The following is a 17,395-nucleotide window of genomic DNA, read 5'->3' as shown; positions in this document are numbered from 1 at the left end:
GGTGAGTGCAGCCAGACCAGGGCTGTAGGGCCGAACCTCTCCTGGAGGAGACACAGACCCATGGTCTGCAGAGGGCCCTGGGGCCGAGAAGGAACCTCAGCTAAGAGGTGTCTGCTACCAGGTGCCTGAGAGTGAGGAAAGTGGTTAAATGTCCACTATGAACTTGTATTAGAGTCTGCTCTGTAAGCTGCAGAGCAGGAAGCCTGGAAAAGCTCCAGGCCGGCGTGGAGCGATTATAAGTTTGTGGACCCTCCTGGAACAACCGAACGGGGCATCGTAAGACCGTCTCCTACGGCAAAGGGTGCCTGTGTGACGGGGACCCGTGTGGACGGTGCATATCCCGGCTGTGTTCCGGGTCCATTTACATGTACAGCGAGGACAATAAAGCTGTTTTGATCGGACTATTTGAGTCACGGCGTCTTTGTGGTCCTGGGGGACCCCCACCCCGCTACATTATGGTGGAGAATGCGGGCATGCAGCCTGGTTGCTAGGGGCAACGGCATAGGACATATTCCTGTGGATACGGACTGCTTGCTGTGGATCGGCGGGTCCACGAAAATTTTTTCAAGCGGTTTGCGGTGGATCGGCGGGTCCACGAACATTGTCTGCGCACTCAAGCAGCTGGCGGTGGATCGGCGGGTCCACGAACAGGGACAGCGTGCTCCAGCTGCTGGTGGTGAATTAGTGGGTCTGCAGTGGCGAGAGACCAGTGACTGGAGGTTCCAGGCCAGCCGGAATTGCGAGGCCATGCTTGGTGAGCAGTGATACACCACAGGCTGGAGACCCTGGTTGTACGGGCGGTACAACCTGGAAAGGTTAGTGGTTCTCTAACCCCCCCCCCCCTTTCTTTGACCACCGGGTATTACCCATTGGAGCGCCCCTCCTGTTCCTCTTCTCGTTGCAGCATGGAGGAGCTCCTGAACCAGCTGCTACAGAGTCAGCAGCACCAACAGCATGGGCCCGGAGGTCCAGCGACAGCAGTGGGGGCTGAAAGCCAAAAAGAGGGAATGGTCCCTGCGGACATTGTGGAACAGCAGGAGCTGTCAGAGTGTAGCGATGTCGCAGTCATGAACCAGTTTGAGCGTTCCCTTCGGGGGCCAGTATGGACACTGGGTGCCCAGGGAGATAAGGGCGAACAGTGTGAACTGGGGGCTAAGGACATTGCATGGAAACCCCAAAAGGGGGCGGAGTCCCAAAAAGGGGTGGTTGCCCAAAAGGGGGCGGAGTCCCAAAAAGGGGTGGTTGCCCAAAAGGGGGCGGAGTCCCAAAAAGGGGTGGTTGCCCAACAGGGGGCGGAGGCCCGGAACGGGGTAGTTACCCAACAGGGGGCGGGACCCCAGAAAGTGGTGGTGATCCACAGGGGGGTGGAGCATTTAGGATCCGAGCAGAGGGACTATAGCAAGGGGCAATGGGATTCGCCTTACCTATGTCCTACCTGCGGTATAGGATATTCATCCGATGTGAGGCCACAGAAGTGCTCCGTGGACTTGAATGGGCTAAGTGTGTTTGGTCTGTTAGACCCGGGTAGCCAGTTGACCTTAGTGAGACCCATGCCCGATCTCCATTTTATGGAGGGTAGGAAAATAGAAGGCTGTTGTGTGCATGGGACCACTAAGGAATATCCTCTGGCCAGGATGATGATTTGGTCGGCCAAAGGTGTGGGGCGCCCTGATGTGGGTGTAGCTCCAGATCTGCTATATCCGGTTGTCATAGGACAGGACTTTGAGTTTTTTTGGGACCTCTGGAAGACAGAGGCCGGGACCGATGGCACAGGAATAAGTCGGCTCCCGTCTACGGAAGCCTCTTTTCCGCAAGAGGTTATTCAGATTCCCGGTGGGACGTTGAGGTACACTGAGGAGGAGGTACCTCCACGTAAGGACAGTCCTGAGTTAGGGGTGACCAAAGATAATGGGGGACATGCCCAACTTAGCGACATGACCGTTAAAGTAACCAATGGTAGTGTGACCGTTGAAAACGGGAAAGCTCCAGACAAGGGGTCCGACACCTGGTTAAGTGGGGACGTGGTAGTCCAGAACACCAGGGGGAGTGACGATGACTCCAGAATAGACACTGACGTTACTAAAGTGACAAATGAGTACAGTGACAGACTGATGAGCAAAGAGGGGAAATCCTCCTCCAGTCGCCGAAGGCGCAACAGGCGCAGAAGGGCGAAGCAAGCTACAACCTCAGAAAATAAGGACCAGCTAGAGACAGTGTCGTGTATGTCTGCCCACAGTGCGGATTCCCTTCTAGAATCTGAGTGTACAGAGAAGGTTAAGAAAGGCACGTTGCCGATAGCAACCGCTAATGTAGAGTCGGACAGCAAAATCATGCAAAAGAAAGATGTGTCTGTGCTGGAACTGACACATTGTAACGACGGAATTCAGCAGGGTGAAATTGCAGGGAAAGAACCGACCAAAGGAGTAATGGCGGTGTCTTCTATAATTTCCAAGCATGAATCTGGTGGTCTGTCGGATGAAGGCGCTGTAGGAGATGACATACTACAGAGTAATCTAGGAGAAGTAAACCTAGACAGTGTTGACGGAGCACAAATCCATAAAGGTCCTGGTGAGCGGACCGGTAAGCTACCCAGTGGTGAGGTGTTGAATGTTGAAAATGGTGCCAAGATTCTGGGAAGAACAGAGTACCGTGCTGAAGGGCGTGACACCCTGGCAGAGGGTGACACTGCAGAGACCCAAGAGGAAGTTGGAGGGAATGCAGTGAAGTCCCAAGACACGGCTGGTGCTGAAAAAATGGAAAGAGCCTCTGAGAAAGAGGTGAAAATCGGACGTAAGGTCTCATCAGGAGCTGAGAACCTGACTGACTCAGTGGGTAAGACCAAGAATATGGAGGAAGACAAGAGACCTCAGGACCAGTCTAGTGTCCTTAACAGTGAAGGAAGCAAACCAGTCTTCAAGTGCTGGATAGACGTGCCGGAAGACTTAAGAGAAGCCTGTGCCAGTGAGAGGGTGCATGAGAGATTCCAGAAGGCAGTAGGGGCCTGTAAAGTGTACTTTGCCGCAGAGTCTAATCAGTTGGTGGTGTGCTCTTTTAGTGACGTCACAAAGAAGCGAGTGGCCATCCTAAGTGACATGCACCTCCGGTGTCTTCGTACGAAGTGGCTCATCACTGCCAAGAAGGATGCAGACGCCAGACGCTTGGCGCAGCTGACCACAGGGTTTCACGAGGTGGTGGTTGTGAAGACAACATTGATCGGGCTGGCATTGAGAGCGCTAAGAAATAACGTTAAGCAAGCCAGGGAGGTTCCAGGGGTTACAGCTGTACACTTCGAAAAAGACAGCGGAACCTTCCGTATCTATGGAAAAACTGCAGAAGCGGTGAAGACAGCTCGACGGTTATTGGAGTTTGTTGAAGAGAGCATTCAAGTGCCCAAAGAAATGGTTATGAGGCTTATTGGACGACATGGAAGAGCCATGCAGGAGATGGTTGATAAGACCGGCGTGACGAGAGTAAGAATTGATATTCATAATAAAGCCAGGATACCCTGTGAGGTCGGTATGGTTCCCGGTGCCATTGCGGGAACGACAGAGTGTGTTACAGATATGCGAGTCCTCCTAGAATACCGCCTGGGATACTTGGATGACTTAAAACAGTTGAATTTAGAAAGACAGGGAATTGCGGACCAACTCCGCCAAGTTGGTGGGGGATGGCGACCGTATAGGGGCTATGGACCCGAAGAGGAAGGTAGCTCGCTCGATGAACAGGTTACCTCAGAGGGCGAAAGAAAGTCTGTTGATAAAATGAGCCGGGGTCACAGAGGACCCGGATATTTATCAGACTATAGTACAGACCCTGAAGGGTCTCCGTCCTGCGAGACACAATCTGAAGGACTGAATGAAAGGAGGGCTGCAGCGTCAGCCAAAGACGCTGACAAGACAGTGCGCTATCCAAGACCCAAACGAAGATGCCCGGGTGGAAGAGCCCGAGAGAGATCTGTGAACGGCTCAGGCGGACGTCCTAGTTATGGCATCTCTTCTATCATCTCCCCGCGGAGGCTCCTCGATAGTGAGGGCCCTAGTGGTCAGGTTAGCTCAGGGACTGACAGGACGATGGTGCCACCTAGGGGAGGATCTCCCTCTGGCACAAACCTTGGGCGACAGCCTTGGTGGGATGGGTCTGGCCGGGGACCGTGTCTGAGTAGTGGGTTTCCTGCGCAGGGTTTGGTGACGGACGGTCCGGCGAGACCAGAAGCTCGAGGGTGTCCTGAAGGGCCCTCTTGCCTGTTAGCGCACTGTGGCCCGGTTGCCCTGTCTCCGGGCCCCTGTAGGGTATCGAATGTTCAACCCTACAAGTTTGAACAGAGGGGGGGGATATGTGACGTAGCGACCACCAACGTGGTAAATGGTCGCTATATGTCACAGTGGAGAAGGTATCTGCGATATCTAGACGAAAAAGGTTGCTATGGGACTTGTAGTCCACAAAGGCTTCTTGCTACACATAAGGGTCAGGTTCCCTTTAATAATCCCAAGGTGCTCTGTAGGGCTGAGATTCACAGACCTCCACCTGTGGGTGTGGCTCGAGGGGTTAAAACAATCCAGTCTCAGAACCTGGGTGGAGTGTGTTTAGGGCAGTCTGGATAGAGACTAGCTCTAGACTTCCAGCGTGTGTGTGCTGGGAGAGAGAGAGCAGAGCCGAGAGCTCTGCATGGAGCAACTTGTGTGGAGGCTGAGCACAGGGCTCCGATATTAAGTCTGAGCCGAGACTGAGGTGAGTGCAGCCAGACCAGGGCTGTAGGGCCGAACCTCTCCTGGAGGAGACACAGACCCATGGTCTGCAGAGGGCCCTGGGGCCGAGAAGGAACCTCAGCTAAGAGGTGTCTGCTACCAGGTGCCTGAGAGTGAGGAAAGTGGTTAAATGTCCACTATGAACTTGTATTAGAGTCTGCTCTGTAAGCTGCAGAGCAGGAAGCCTGGAAAAGCTCCAGGCCGGCGTGGAGCGATTATAAGTTTGTGGACCCTCCTGGAACAACCGAACGGGGCATCGTAAGACCGTCTCCTACGGCAAAGGGTGCCTGTGTGACGGGGACCCGTGTGGACGGTGCATATCCCGGCTGTGTTCCGGGTCCATTTACATGTACAGCGAGGACAATAAAGCTGTTTTGATCGGACTATTTGAGTCACGGCGTCTTTGTGGTCCTGGGGGACCCCCACCCCGCTACAATAGATACAGGGAACCGTCAAAACTATCAAATCATTCACATGACATGTGTCCTCCATCAGGTTAATGACTCAAAACACACAGCTAAAGACATCCAAGAATGGCTAAGAGCAAAAGCACTGGACTATTCTGAAGTGGCCTTCTATGAGTCCTGATATAAAGCCTATTGAATATCTGTGGGGGGAGCTGAACCATGCAGTCTTGAGAGGGAACCCTCCATGCCTGACAGCTGGAGCAGTTTTCTCATTACAAATGGCCCAAAATACCTCTGCAGAAGTCTCATTGAGAGTTGGAAAAATCATTTGTTTGCAGTGATTGCTTCAAAATGTGGTGCAACAAAATATTAAGAGTACCATAATTTTTGTCGAGACCATTTTCATTAGTTTGCTTTTGAATTGTGGTTAACAGAAACATTAAACGCAATGTCTGACTTTCATTAGCTAATATTCAGTAAATTTAAATTGAAAATTACTTTTGTCAGTTTCAAGTTATTTTAGTAAGCATTGTGGGCTTTTCTTAATTTAACAGAAGGGGGGAAAAAGTTTGTCCATGTGTGTATTCACAAATACCAAGAGAATTGTATAAATAGTATTAGTATTTCAAAATAGACTTAGACACTCAAATTGGCGTTAAAATAACATATATGCACAGTTGTATAATTAGGACAATTAATATTATTAATTGGATATTCTCAAGTTGTCTCTTGAGCAGCTCATAGCTCTTCAGTCTCCTTACATTCTTGTTACTTGCTGTTTGCTTAGGGAGTGGGTGCTCCTCCTTGATTGATAGTTGTAGTCAGGAGTTTTGACCTGCTACTATACGTCAATAGTCTGTCAGTGTTTGATATGAGTTTATACTTTTTTCTCTATATTTGTAAACAGACATAACAGTGCATTTTAACAAGCACATAGCTCTGGACAGTGAGAGCCATGATTAGGAGAACCTGTCAGGGGCAATATGCACCTAGAACCATGAGCAGTTCTGGGTGCATATTGCTAATTCCTGCCTAACCGTCCCTGTATACACAAGCATAGATGAAGAGATCTTTAGAAAAAGTATTTCTAAAGATCTTTTATCCTATGCTAATGAGTGTGGGGACTAGTCCCAAGGACGTTATATCATTCGACTAGCCACCCTCTTAGCCCACAGGGGCGTACTAACATGCTATTGAATGCAGCATCACCAGCGATGCTGCGCATTTATGTTTTTTTATTATTATTTTACTTTATATTGTTAAATAGTGCCAGTGTATAGTGTGTGTCCTCTGTAAGGTCAGAATAGACCTCTGCAGAACCGAATGTTTGTAATTTGTTCTACTCTTCATCATGTGGTTATTAAAAAAGAAATCTTAAACAATATCTCCATTACTTTTTTTTTTCTTTTATGTTTATTTCTGTTAGAAATTAATGCTGGTACATAAACTCTAAAGCCTCCTGTGTGTTTCCTTTAATTATACTGATTAAACATGACATCCTTGGAGCTTAGAATTTTTTCTACATCATTATGGCTGAATGGCCCCAGTAAATGGAAACAAACAAAAGAAAATGTATGGGGGGAAAGGGGGAAAGGTCCAAACACTCGATACATCATAATGCACTCATTAAAGGCACTCAGTCTGCAGGATTTCACACCCCAAACTAATTATATGTGCATATAGCTCTTTTAGAGACAAGGGGGGGGAAACCCTCCTGACGGATTCCTTTTAAGCAACTTAATTCTAATATTATATTTGTTATCACAATGTTGATGTTTGTTTGCATTGTTCATGTTTGTATTATTTCTTTACAGGGTGATAAGTTATGGGGCGGAAGATTTGTTGGAAGCATAGACCCCATTATGGAAATGTTCAATTCTTCAGTGTCATATGACCAGAGGATGTGGTCAGCTGATATAAGAGGAAGCCAGGCATATGTGAAAGCATTGGAAAAAGCTGGACTAGTGACCAAGTCTGAGATGGACCAGATTGTCACTGGCCTTGATCAGGTAACACATAAATCACTATGATTTACCTTGACCTTGACACATAACTTACTGATCAGATTGAGCACAAGAAAGAAGGTTCAGATATGTTGTTGTGCTAAAGGAATTGATGGTAGTTTTTAAAATAAAAAATGGAGAATACTCACTTTCCAGTGCCAATGTTGATTCAGCGCCGGTATCTCAGGAAGTCTTCACCGGCTCTGAAAACAGTGTTTGCTCCTTTTAGGAGTTGTAGAACAGCTGCAGCCTGAATGGCAGCAGTGGTCAAGTGACTAGAAGAGCACATAATCGGATATTCATCTGATGGCGCAATCTTCTACTCAGTTGACCACTGCAGCCAGTCACAGATGGCAGCAGTCCTGTAACTTCCGAACTGAGGAGACACTGTTTCCGAAGTCACAGCATACCTCTGGAGCATTCTGCGCTTCATCCATGGGGAGCGCTGGAAGACTAACTATACATCCAATTGTTGTTTTAAAAATATGCCTGAAAATAAAATATTCCGCTGTTAGTCAACCCTTTTTTAACTAATATTGCAAGACTTGAGCTATATTTTCAAATTACACTACATACTTAGTGTCGAATATTTTCTAAATAGTAAGTTCACCTGTTACAAATTGTTGAGAAGTGTTCCAAAAATAATAATCCCTATATTTTTAGGCTTAATTAGGAGCCTCTGTTGTAGATTCTATGTTATTTGATGGGGAAAATAATGCTGCATCTACGTGACCGACCACTTTATAGTTGTTAGGCAAGGCTGGTAAATTTATCATGTAAATCATAACACAGATGTGAACAGGGCTTTTCTATGTTTTAGGATATCTGATAGGGTTACTATCAAAATCTGCTCAAATTTAATTTAATTGCCAAACATAACAGTGTCAGATAAGATACAGGTGAGAAGTATATGAAGTTATCCTTGAAAATCTGGCGGAAAAGTATCTGCCAATGTGCATCCTAATGCTTAGGTATATTTTATTTAAATATAACCTGTCCAGTTAGTTTTAATACTGAAACTAATGGTATGGCTGTATAGGTTGTAGAACAACAATAAAACTGATACCTGCTTTGTAGTAATCTGATCTAGCATCATTGAGAAATCAAGCTTTGACTCCACATGGGAATCAGCATAGAAATACATACTTATTACGACCTATACAGCCATACCATTAGTTTGATTGGTAAATTAGTCCTGATACTCTGGTCCCATTGAGAATTAATGGAACAACGCATGCTCGTCTTCACGCCAATCAGTTGAGGCTCTTCAAAACCTTGTTCTTCTTTGGATTGCGGGGTCCCATTGGTTGGGGTTACTTTATATTATAGTACAAGCTCTTTAACTTTCTAGGGCTTTAGGCTACCTGGTGCAGTAGTGAGGGCCCAGCTATGACAATCTTTTACTTCTAAAAATATAGCTGTAAAGGGCACCATCTACCATTTTTGGCCCCTGGGAAGCTGCACAGGCTGAACTCAAGATAGGACGCTTTGCTGATAAATATAAAGAATTGTTTTTAACATTAGCACACGTTATCTATTATTATTATTATCATTATTAATAAAGTAATCATTTATTTCTTCAAGATCCATGAGGAATGGTCTCAAGGCACTTTCGTCCTGACAAAAGCTGATGAAGATATTCACACTGCTAATGAGCGTCGCCTCAAGGTAACAGTGTTCACCTGAAAGCATGAACATAAAAAAATCTTGCTTTTCTTCATTTTTCACTCTTACTTAGATGTGTACGTGCGCTGTAGAAGAGTAGAATGACCGTTTCAATCACAGCTATGATCTTTGGTGTCCACAAACTTTGACCATGTATGGTAGCCATCTACTGCCGTAGAATAGATTTCACTAGAAAGCTAAAAGGCTTTACAGGGTACATTATTCCCCCATATTCCAAACACATACAAATAAATGTTTATATATATTGAGGATACTTCAGTCCAGATTTTCCACTAATTCCTATTTTGTATGTTTTATGCCTAGGAACTCATAGGAGAGCCTGCAGGAAAGCTTCACACTGGTCGAAGCAGGAATGATCAGGTATTGATGGTTTTGTTTCCAGCACAAATGATTTAATTTATAGAAATTGAGCTCATTTGTGGAAATTGGCGTAAATAATTTTTGGGAGTAGGTCTGGAGTAGAAAATTCACATATTTGCCATATTTATACAGCATCTTTTATTCATGAAAATCCATAAGTAGGTCAAAAGTGATCAGCTTTTGCTCTTATTTTGTTCCTGTTGCTCCTCTGAGTACTCAGTTTTTTTGTTTGTTGTTTTTAACATGCCATGCGGTTCCAGAAATATAAGCCTTTTTATTTAGTGCTTATTTTTATTGTTTCTACAAAAAATGTGTGGCTCATAGGAATATTTGGGGGCGTGTCTTTAGGATGATTTGCATAATTTGTGAATGAGCCACGCCCTCTTTGTACAGACCCAAGAAATAGCACTAACTAAAAAAAGCTTATCTCTGGAACTTTAAGGCAGATTTAAGGAAAAAAAAACGGAATTCTCGGGAACAACGGGAATAAAATATGAGCAAAATCTGTCCCACGGCTCTTAATGACAGATCCTCTTTAAGAGACACATTTGTCTAGATCAATAATGCAAGAAAACCCATAGATTGAACCTGATGGACGTTACTTATATCCAACCTTTTACTATGTAACAGTATATTTTTTTATTTTTCATTTTAGGTTGTGACTGACATGAGATTATGGCTGCGGGATTCTTGTTCTGTTTTATATCTGCATTTGACTCGTCTTATCCGGACTATGGTTGACAGGGCAGCCATGTAAGTCTGGCAAAATAGGATTCTGCTGTCACTTTAAGGTTGGGGTTTGCATGATTGCGCATGAACAAGAGTTGCCAATATTTATGACAATCTAATGTGAATGGGTTCCAGCACACCCTGTTGAATGTGAAATCAGAGACAAAAGAGGATTAGCCATGTTGGATTCTTTCATACAATGCTCTTGAGTTCTCCCTGGGAATGAGGAGCTCTGAAGCTACATTGCAGGCACTCATTTCTTCTTAGGCTGTGTGCGCACGTGTGCATTTTTCATGTGTTTTGGCAGCGTTTTAAACTGCAGCGTAAATGCATGTGTTGTGCTTCCCCAGCAAAGTCTATGAGAAGTCAGCAAATTCCATGAGCACGATGCTTTTTTAAACGCAGCGTTTTGGATGCCAAATATTTGGCAAAATCGATGCGTTTAAAAAAGCAGCATGTCACTTCTTTTGTGCGTTTAGGTTGCATTTTCCACCCATTGAAATCAATGAGGTGTGTCAAAACGCAACCAAAATGTTTAGCTGTGCGTTTGCACTGCATTTTTGTTGAGTTCTGCATGCTTTTTTGACAAACAAAACCCAGGTCTTTCGGTCTCGCTCTCTGTCTGTGTCGGTCTCTCTCTCTCTCTCTCTCTGGCGGTCGTTCCCTCTGTCGATGTCGGTCTCTCTCTCTCTCGATTTCTCCATCTCTCTTTCATACTCACCGATCACCGATGCGGCGTGGCACTGCACAGCTGTCACAAAGCCCTTGTGACTTCTCCCGCTTTGAAAATGCCGGACGCTCATTATTCCATCTTGTATTCACTGCTTCCCCCGCCCACCGGCACCTATGATTGGTTGCATTCAGACGAGCCCAAACGCTGAGTGACAGCTGTCTCACTGCAACCAATCATAGCCGCCGGTGAGCGGGTCTATATCGTGCAGTAAAATAAATAAATGATTCAAAAAAAAAAAACTGACATGCGGTCCCACCCAATTTTGATACCACCCAAGGTAAAGCCACACGGCTGAAGGCTGGTATTCTCAGGATTGGGAGCCCCACATAATGGGGAGCTCCCCAGCCTAAAAATATCAGCCAGAAGCCACCCGGAATTGCCGCATCCATTAGAGTCCCGGGACTCTACCTGGCTCATTCCTATTGCCCTGGTGCAGTGGCAATCGGGGTAATAAGGAGTTAATGGCAGCCCCTAGCTGCCACTAAGTCCTAGATTAATCATAGCAGGCGTCTATGAGACACCCCCCATGATTAATCTGTAAGTTAAAGAAAATAAACACATACACCCAAAAAATCCTTTATTTGGAATAAAAGACAAAAAGAAATCACCCTCTTTCACCACTTTATTAAAATCCTCAAACACCCCTCCAGGTCCGACGTAATCCACACGAGGTCCCACGACACATCCAGCTCTGCTACATCGGCAGCTGACAGCAAGTGGCCACAGACCACGACCGCTCTCTGTCAGCTCCACGGAGCAACTGAAATGAGTTGCGCTACCAGCGATGACGTCACTCAGGTTACCCACGGCCACCGCTGGATCCTCCAACTGTGACAGCAAGTCGCCTGAGTGACTGAAGTGATCAGCGGTGCCTTCACTCAGGTGATTTGCGGTCTCGGGTCAAGGACTCCAGCTGGCCATGGGTAACCTGAGTGACGGCGCCGCTGATCGCGTGGCTCACTTGCTACTGCTTTGGGGAAAACAATATTCTTATTTATTATGCAATTAAATATATTCTTAAGAATGTGAATTGCGATGAGTTCCTCCATTTTATAATTATTAATTTCCTATATGTTTTAGTAAAAATAACAATTCTTTCTGCAACAGAAATGATAGCTCTTAAAGCAAGAGTATTGTAAACTTAGTGTATTGTCTATTCTTCATGTATCGTCATATGGTAGTCTTCAGTTCTGTGGAGCGGAGGTTTCAGTTGCACCCAGGCCGGTTGTCGGAGAGGTCCTAAAGTTAAAGGCTAGACATTTCGCACTTTATGGCACGGGAACTTGTCTGTTTGCTGTTTTTTTTGTTTGTTTTTTTTAACTATATATTAGAATACCTGCCATCACATGGCAAGATTGAGAAATGAAAGACCATTGTCTGCAGTCATAGGGTTAGTGACCCTGTTCTTGCAACATAATTCATGGCCCAGTGCCTCTTTTTGCAGTGTAATGGATTTGTCCTTGTACTCTGTAAAGCCAATTCTCTATTGACGTCATATGTATAACTTAACAACAGGATTTAATTTCTTTCTGTCATTGGCATAAATAGATATCAAGAGCTGCCCACTGTTGGGACTATCCACTCCAAAATCTAGAGACTCAGAGAAATCTATTAATAGAGTTCCCATTTTATTTTCTTATGCTTCTTTATAACCTGCAAATGTATTTAATTTGCAAAAAATGAGCCAGTGCATGTGCTTGACTATATCTGATATGGTGAAACATAGATTGTAAGCCTTGGGGCTCTTCTCCACTTGCGATTTCTATGTGCGGATCGTACTCGCACCAGTGTTAATCAATGAGGCCGTGTCCTCTTGCTAAATGGTTTACGACATGTCTCGTGCTGCGATTTCACCGAGTCTCAGCTCTCCCACACCCATGCAATCCTATGGAAGCAAGAAAAAAAATCAGAATCCGGGTGGCATGCGCATGTCATACAGATGGCATACGCATGTCACACGGATCCTTGACACTTGCATACCGCGTCAGACTGGCTACCGGAGGAATCTCCAGTAATAACAGGCCTGGCCGCGGTTACATACACTGAACTCCGGAGCTGTCACCTGAGCTCCGGAGTGCAGCCTGAACAGCGAGCGCCGAGTGATTGATTCCCCGGCGTTTGCTGTTCAGTTCAGCACAGCTGCAGACAGACCGGGCTGATTTCTGGAGCTCAGGTGACAGATCCGGTGTACAGTGCAGGTAACCGCGGCCAGGCCTGGCATTACTGGAGATTCCTCCGGTAGCCAGTCTGACGCAGTATGCATAAACACTCACATAGCACTCGCATGACGCTCGGATGTCATACGGATGCTATGTGAGGAAAAAAACACACACCGTACGCAGACCACACGCAGATCACTCAACTCACATTTGTAGCCGAGTGTCGCTGTGAATTTGTAAACGCAAGTGGAGAAGAGCCCATATCCATATTAGTGATGTAGGCTGTTGAGCAAATATTCTTTTATAATGCCAAGGAAAATGTTACTGCAATATACAGTGTGTGTGTGTGTGTGTGTGTGTGTGTGTGTGTGTGTGTGTATGTATGTATGTATATATATATGCGCAAAGAGGAGGGGAGCCAGCACTGCTTATGAATGGCATGTAACAATGAAAAAATAAAAAGTGTAATATTCACAAATTCATTCCTACTGTAACAATTCAGTGAGATTTTTTGCAAATGATTGATCAATGATTTGAGCCCCCCTGCCCCATCACGGCAAATCTCTATAGGGGGGTCCCTACACTATGTTATAAATTATTATCGTACCATAAGGTCTCATATAATGAGCAGGACCATACGAAAACACCACTTACCCGAGACATGTCTGAACCGCTCCCATGCTGCAAGGACTGACAACTGCGAATAAAGGCAGCCCAGGTGCCAGTGTGTGTGGCAAAACCACACACACCAGCACAATGTCAGGCCTGGCCCTCACAGTGCCAGACCAGCAAACATGGATGAGGGCGGAACAGGTTCAGGCAGGTGGTGCTTAAATAATGATGCTGGCTCCCCTCCTCTTAGCATTTAACTGGTCGGTGGTTGACCGCCACCTTGCCCTGCACGCCCAGTGTGGTTTGCAAATTCTTTCTGTTGCCATCAAAATTCATGTTGGTGCCTGTTCACACACAGCCACCGCCCCTTGTTCCACAGGCATCATTATTTAAAGGGACAGTATCGCGTTTTTTTATTTTTGTATTAAAAATAGTGATTCTGAAATCAAGTATTTCTAATACTAAATGAAAATCGTAGCTTATTTACTTTTTCTGTTATTCTAATTTTACTGTATGCACTGGGGGCCATGTTGGATTTGCTGTGTGTGTAACGACAGTTACACACTCCTTTATGGCAGCCCCTGTGCATAGAGAATAGTGGTCGCTATCCGACCCTATGTTTAACGTTACAGTGGGCGTATGCTGTGACCTGGACGCGCCCCCTGGGCTGTCCAGATCACAGCAGAGGGAGGAGTTCAGCGCCATCATCGTGGAGCTCACAGCGTATGCTGTTTGCTCCACTTCACCCCTGTCAACCGCCGGGATGTGTGAGTACAGGCCGCCTCCCCTCCCCTGCCCCCGTTACCGATGACACCGCCTCCCTCCGCTCTCCCCAGCCCCCGCTACTGCTACCGCTAGTGCCGCCCCTCGCCGTTCCCATCTCCGCTGACACCCCATCCCTTCGCTCTCCTTAGCCCCCGCTAGTGCCGCCCCTCCCCCTCGCCGTTCCCGTCTCCGCTGACACCCCATCCCTTCGCTCTCCTCAGCCCCCGCTAGTGCCGCCCCTCCCCCTCACTGTTACCGTCTCCGCTGACACCCCATCCCTCCGCTCTCCCCAGCCCCCGTTACTGCTACCGCCGCCCCCCCCCCCGCCGTTACCGTTTCCGATGACACTTCCTCCCTCCGCTCTCCCCGGCCACTGCTCTGCTCGCCGCTGCCGTGTATGTGTGTGCCCGTGCCCCACTGCATGCGAGTACCGCCGCTGATGCTGTCTGCACGGCTGTGTATTATCCTCTCCTGTTTGATACTATCTTCTGAGCCGTGTATCTAATCCTCTCTTGGGTGATACACAGCTCAGCAGACAGCATCACCCAGGACAGGATTAGATACACAGCTCATCAGACAGTATCTAATCCTGTCCTGGGTGATGCTGTCTGATGAGCTGTGTATCTAATCCTGTCCTGGGTGATACTGTCTGCTGAGCTGTGTATCTAATCCTGTCCTGGGTTATGCGGTCTGCACGGCCGTGTATCTAATCCTGTCCTGGGTGATGCTGTGTGCACGGCCGTGTATCTAATCCTGTCCTGGGTGATGCGGTCTGCACGGCCGTGTATCTAATCCTGTCCTGGGTGATGCTGTGTGCACGGCCGTGTATCTAATCCTGTCCTGGGTGATGCGGTCTGCACGGCCGTGTATCTAATCCTGTCCTGGGTGATGCGGTCTGCACGGCCGTGTATCTAATCCTAGCCTGTGTGATACGGTCTGCACGGCCGTGTATCTAATCCTAGCCTGTGTGATACTGTCTGCTGAGCCGTGTATCTAATCCTAGCCTGGGTGATACTGTCTGCTGAGTTGTGTGTCTAATCCTCTCCTGTGTGATACTGTCTGCAGAGCCGTGTATCTAATCCTGTGCTGTGCGATACTCCTGCTGTCCTTGGTGACACTTTAGACATTTCTGGTCAACAACAAAATGGCTCTGCATTGTCTCCCTACATGTCATTCTCTGTTATCCTTTGTAAACACTCAGATTGAGAGGTGGAGGCGTGCCACCACACACAGGAGAGCAGACTCCGCCCACTTTACTGCAGCTGTAACGTGAGCTTTTTCCTACAGTGGGATTTCTGTAGGATTTCAGAAGCTGCTCCCCCTAGTGTTTAACAGTGGAAACAGTGGAAAATATTAAACTTTTTAATTTTTTTTTACATTTTGCTCAATTAAAAAAAGAAAATAATATTTAAACAAAACATTAAAATAATATTACTTTACATTTTTTCAGGTATTTATTTATTTTTTTTTTCTGACGATACATTCCCTTTAAGCACCACCTGCCTGAGCCTGTTCCGCCCTTGCCAATGTTTGCTGGTCTGGCACTGTGAGGGCCAGGCCTGACATTGTGCTGGTGTGTGTGGTTCTGCCACACACACTGGCACCTGGGCTGCCTTTATTCGTGGTTGTCAGTCCTTGCAGCATGGGAGCGGTTCAGACATGTCTCGGGTAGGTGGTGTTTCTTATATGGTCCTACTCATTATATGAGACCTTATGGTACGATAATAATTGATAACATAGTGTAGGGACCCCCCTATAGAGATTTGCCGTGACGGGGCAGGGGGGCTCAAATCATTGATCAATCATTTGCAAAAAATCTCACTGAATTGTTACAGTAGGAATGAATTTGTGAATATTACACTTTTTATTTTCTCATTGTTGCATGCCATTCATAAGCAGTGCTGGCTCCCCTCCTCTTTGCATATATATATATATATATATATATATATATATAATATAAAGAAAAAGAATGAAACCGGGGATTCCCAGCAGCCCTCCCATGCTGGTACTTGCATGACTTCAAACTGGACTGGCAGCACCTATACAATATATGAAAAAATAAAAAAACAGTCGCACTCTGCAATAAAACAATAATACACTACCTAATAAATAAATTAGAGGTATTTAGAACATTAAAATGCATCATAATATTAGCCCAGCGCCACTTCACGGCACCCTCCTTTGTTGGGTCCTACTCTACACTATATCTTTTTGGGCTTCTTAAAAACCTACACAAGATCAGCAGGTGACCACAAGAGGCTAATGAACATGGCGGGGGTTGGAGTGCAGAGCCAGTCAGACAGGGCATCACTCCATATTAAATATAAGGAAAAAAGAATGTAACCAGGGATTCCCAGCCGGTCTCCCATGCCGGTACTTGCCTGACTTCAAACTGGACTGGCAGCACCTCCCAATGTGAATAGGTGCGTATCCCCGCCATGTTCATTAGCCTCTTGTGGTCACCTGCTGATCTTGTGTAGGTTTAAACGCATCGATTTTGTCAAATATTTGGCATCCAAAACGCTGCATTTAAAGAGTGATGCCCTGTCTGACTGGCTCTGCACTCCAACCCCCGCCATGTTCATTTGCCTCTTGTGGTCACCTGCTGATTTTGTCGCATTTTCAAATCTCGCACCTCTGCAGTTAGGTCGGCAGGCGCAGTTTGTTCTGCCATATCGCGGGCAGAGCAGAAAACGTAGCTGCCCTCGCTCGCGCTGGTGAGCTAAATGCGCAGGCGCGAGAGTATGGTCAGCGCTGTGCATGACCTCACCAGCGCCATGCTCGTACCCGCCCATAATATTGCGAGGGCAGCTATGTTTTCTGCTCTGCCCGCGATATGGCTGAGCGAACTGCGCCTGCGCGAGCCGACATAACTCCAGAGGCGCGAGATTTGAAAATGCAACAAGGTTGATGACGGAGGCGTCATCACATCAATTGAGAAATGAGGACAGCGATCAGCGGCAGGAGGGGGGACAGAGCGGAAAATGAGCCTGCCCATCTGGCCAACACAGGTAATTAGTATACCTAATGGACAAGTTTTATAAAGTTATTTTTGGGGTCTGGAAGGGGAGTTAGGGCCAAGGTGCACCTTCATAGAATGCAGCCCAGGAGCTGTAGAAGGTGATTCTTTTAGTTCAATAGGGAAAAATCTGGTAACAGGTTCCCTTTAAGCTATTGGAAAGAAATAAAGTATAAA

At 46.5% G+C, this 17,395-nt stretch overlaps 1 protein-coding gene across 1 annotated transcript in view; it reads left to right on the top strand.

The window, feature by feature from the left end:
* Positions 1–17,395, top strand: part of ASL (argininosuccinate lyase) — an 82,220-nt gene that overhangs the window by 32,473 nt on the left and 32,352 nt on the right. The window contains exons 3-6 of the mRNA XM_075336314.1: positions 6,967–7,161; positions 8,740–8,823; positions 9,145–9,201; positions 9,857–9,954. Coding sequence (XP_075192429.1) covers positions 6,967–7,161; positions 8,740–8,823; positions 9,145–9,201; positions 9,857–9,954 — 434 coding nt within the window. The remainder of the gene's footprint in view (positions 1–6,966; positions 7,162–8,739; positions 8,824–9,144; positions 9,202–9,856; positions 9,955–17,395) is intronic.

The sequence above is a fragment of the Anomaloglossus baeobatrachus genome, chromosome 2 (genome assembly GCF_048569485.1).
Source record: "Anomaloglossus baeobatrachus isolate aAnoBae1 chromosome 2, aAnoBae1.hap1, whole genome shotgun sequence".
Classification (NCBI taxonomy): domain Eukaryota; kingdom Metazoa; phylum Chordata; class Amphibia; order Anura; family Aromobatidae; genus Anomaloglossus; species Anomaloglossus baeobatrachus.
The sequence above is the reverse complement of the archived record's forward strand: the minus strand, read 5'-3'. Positions and strand labels throughout refer to the sequence as shown.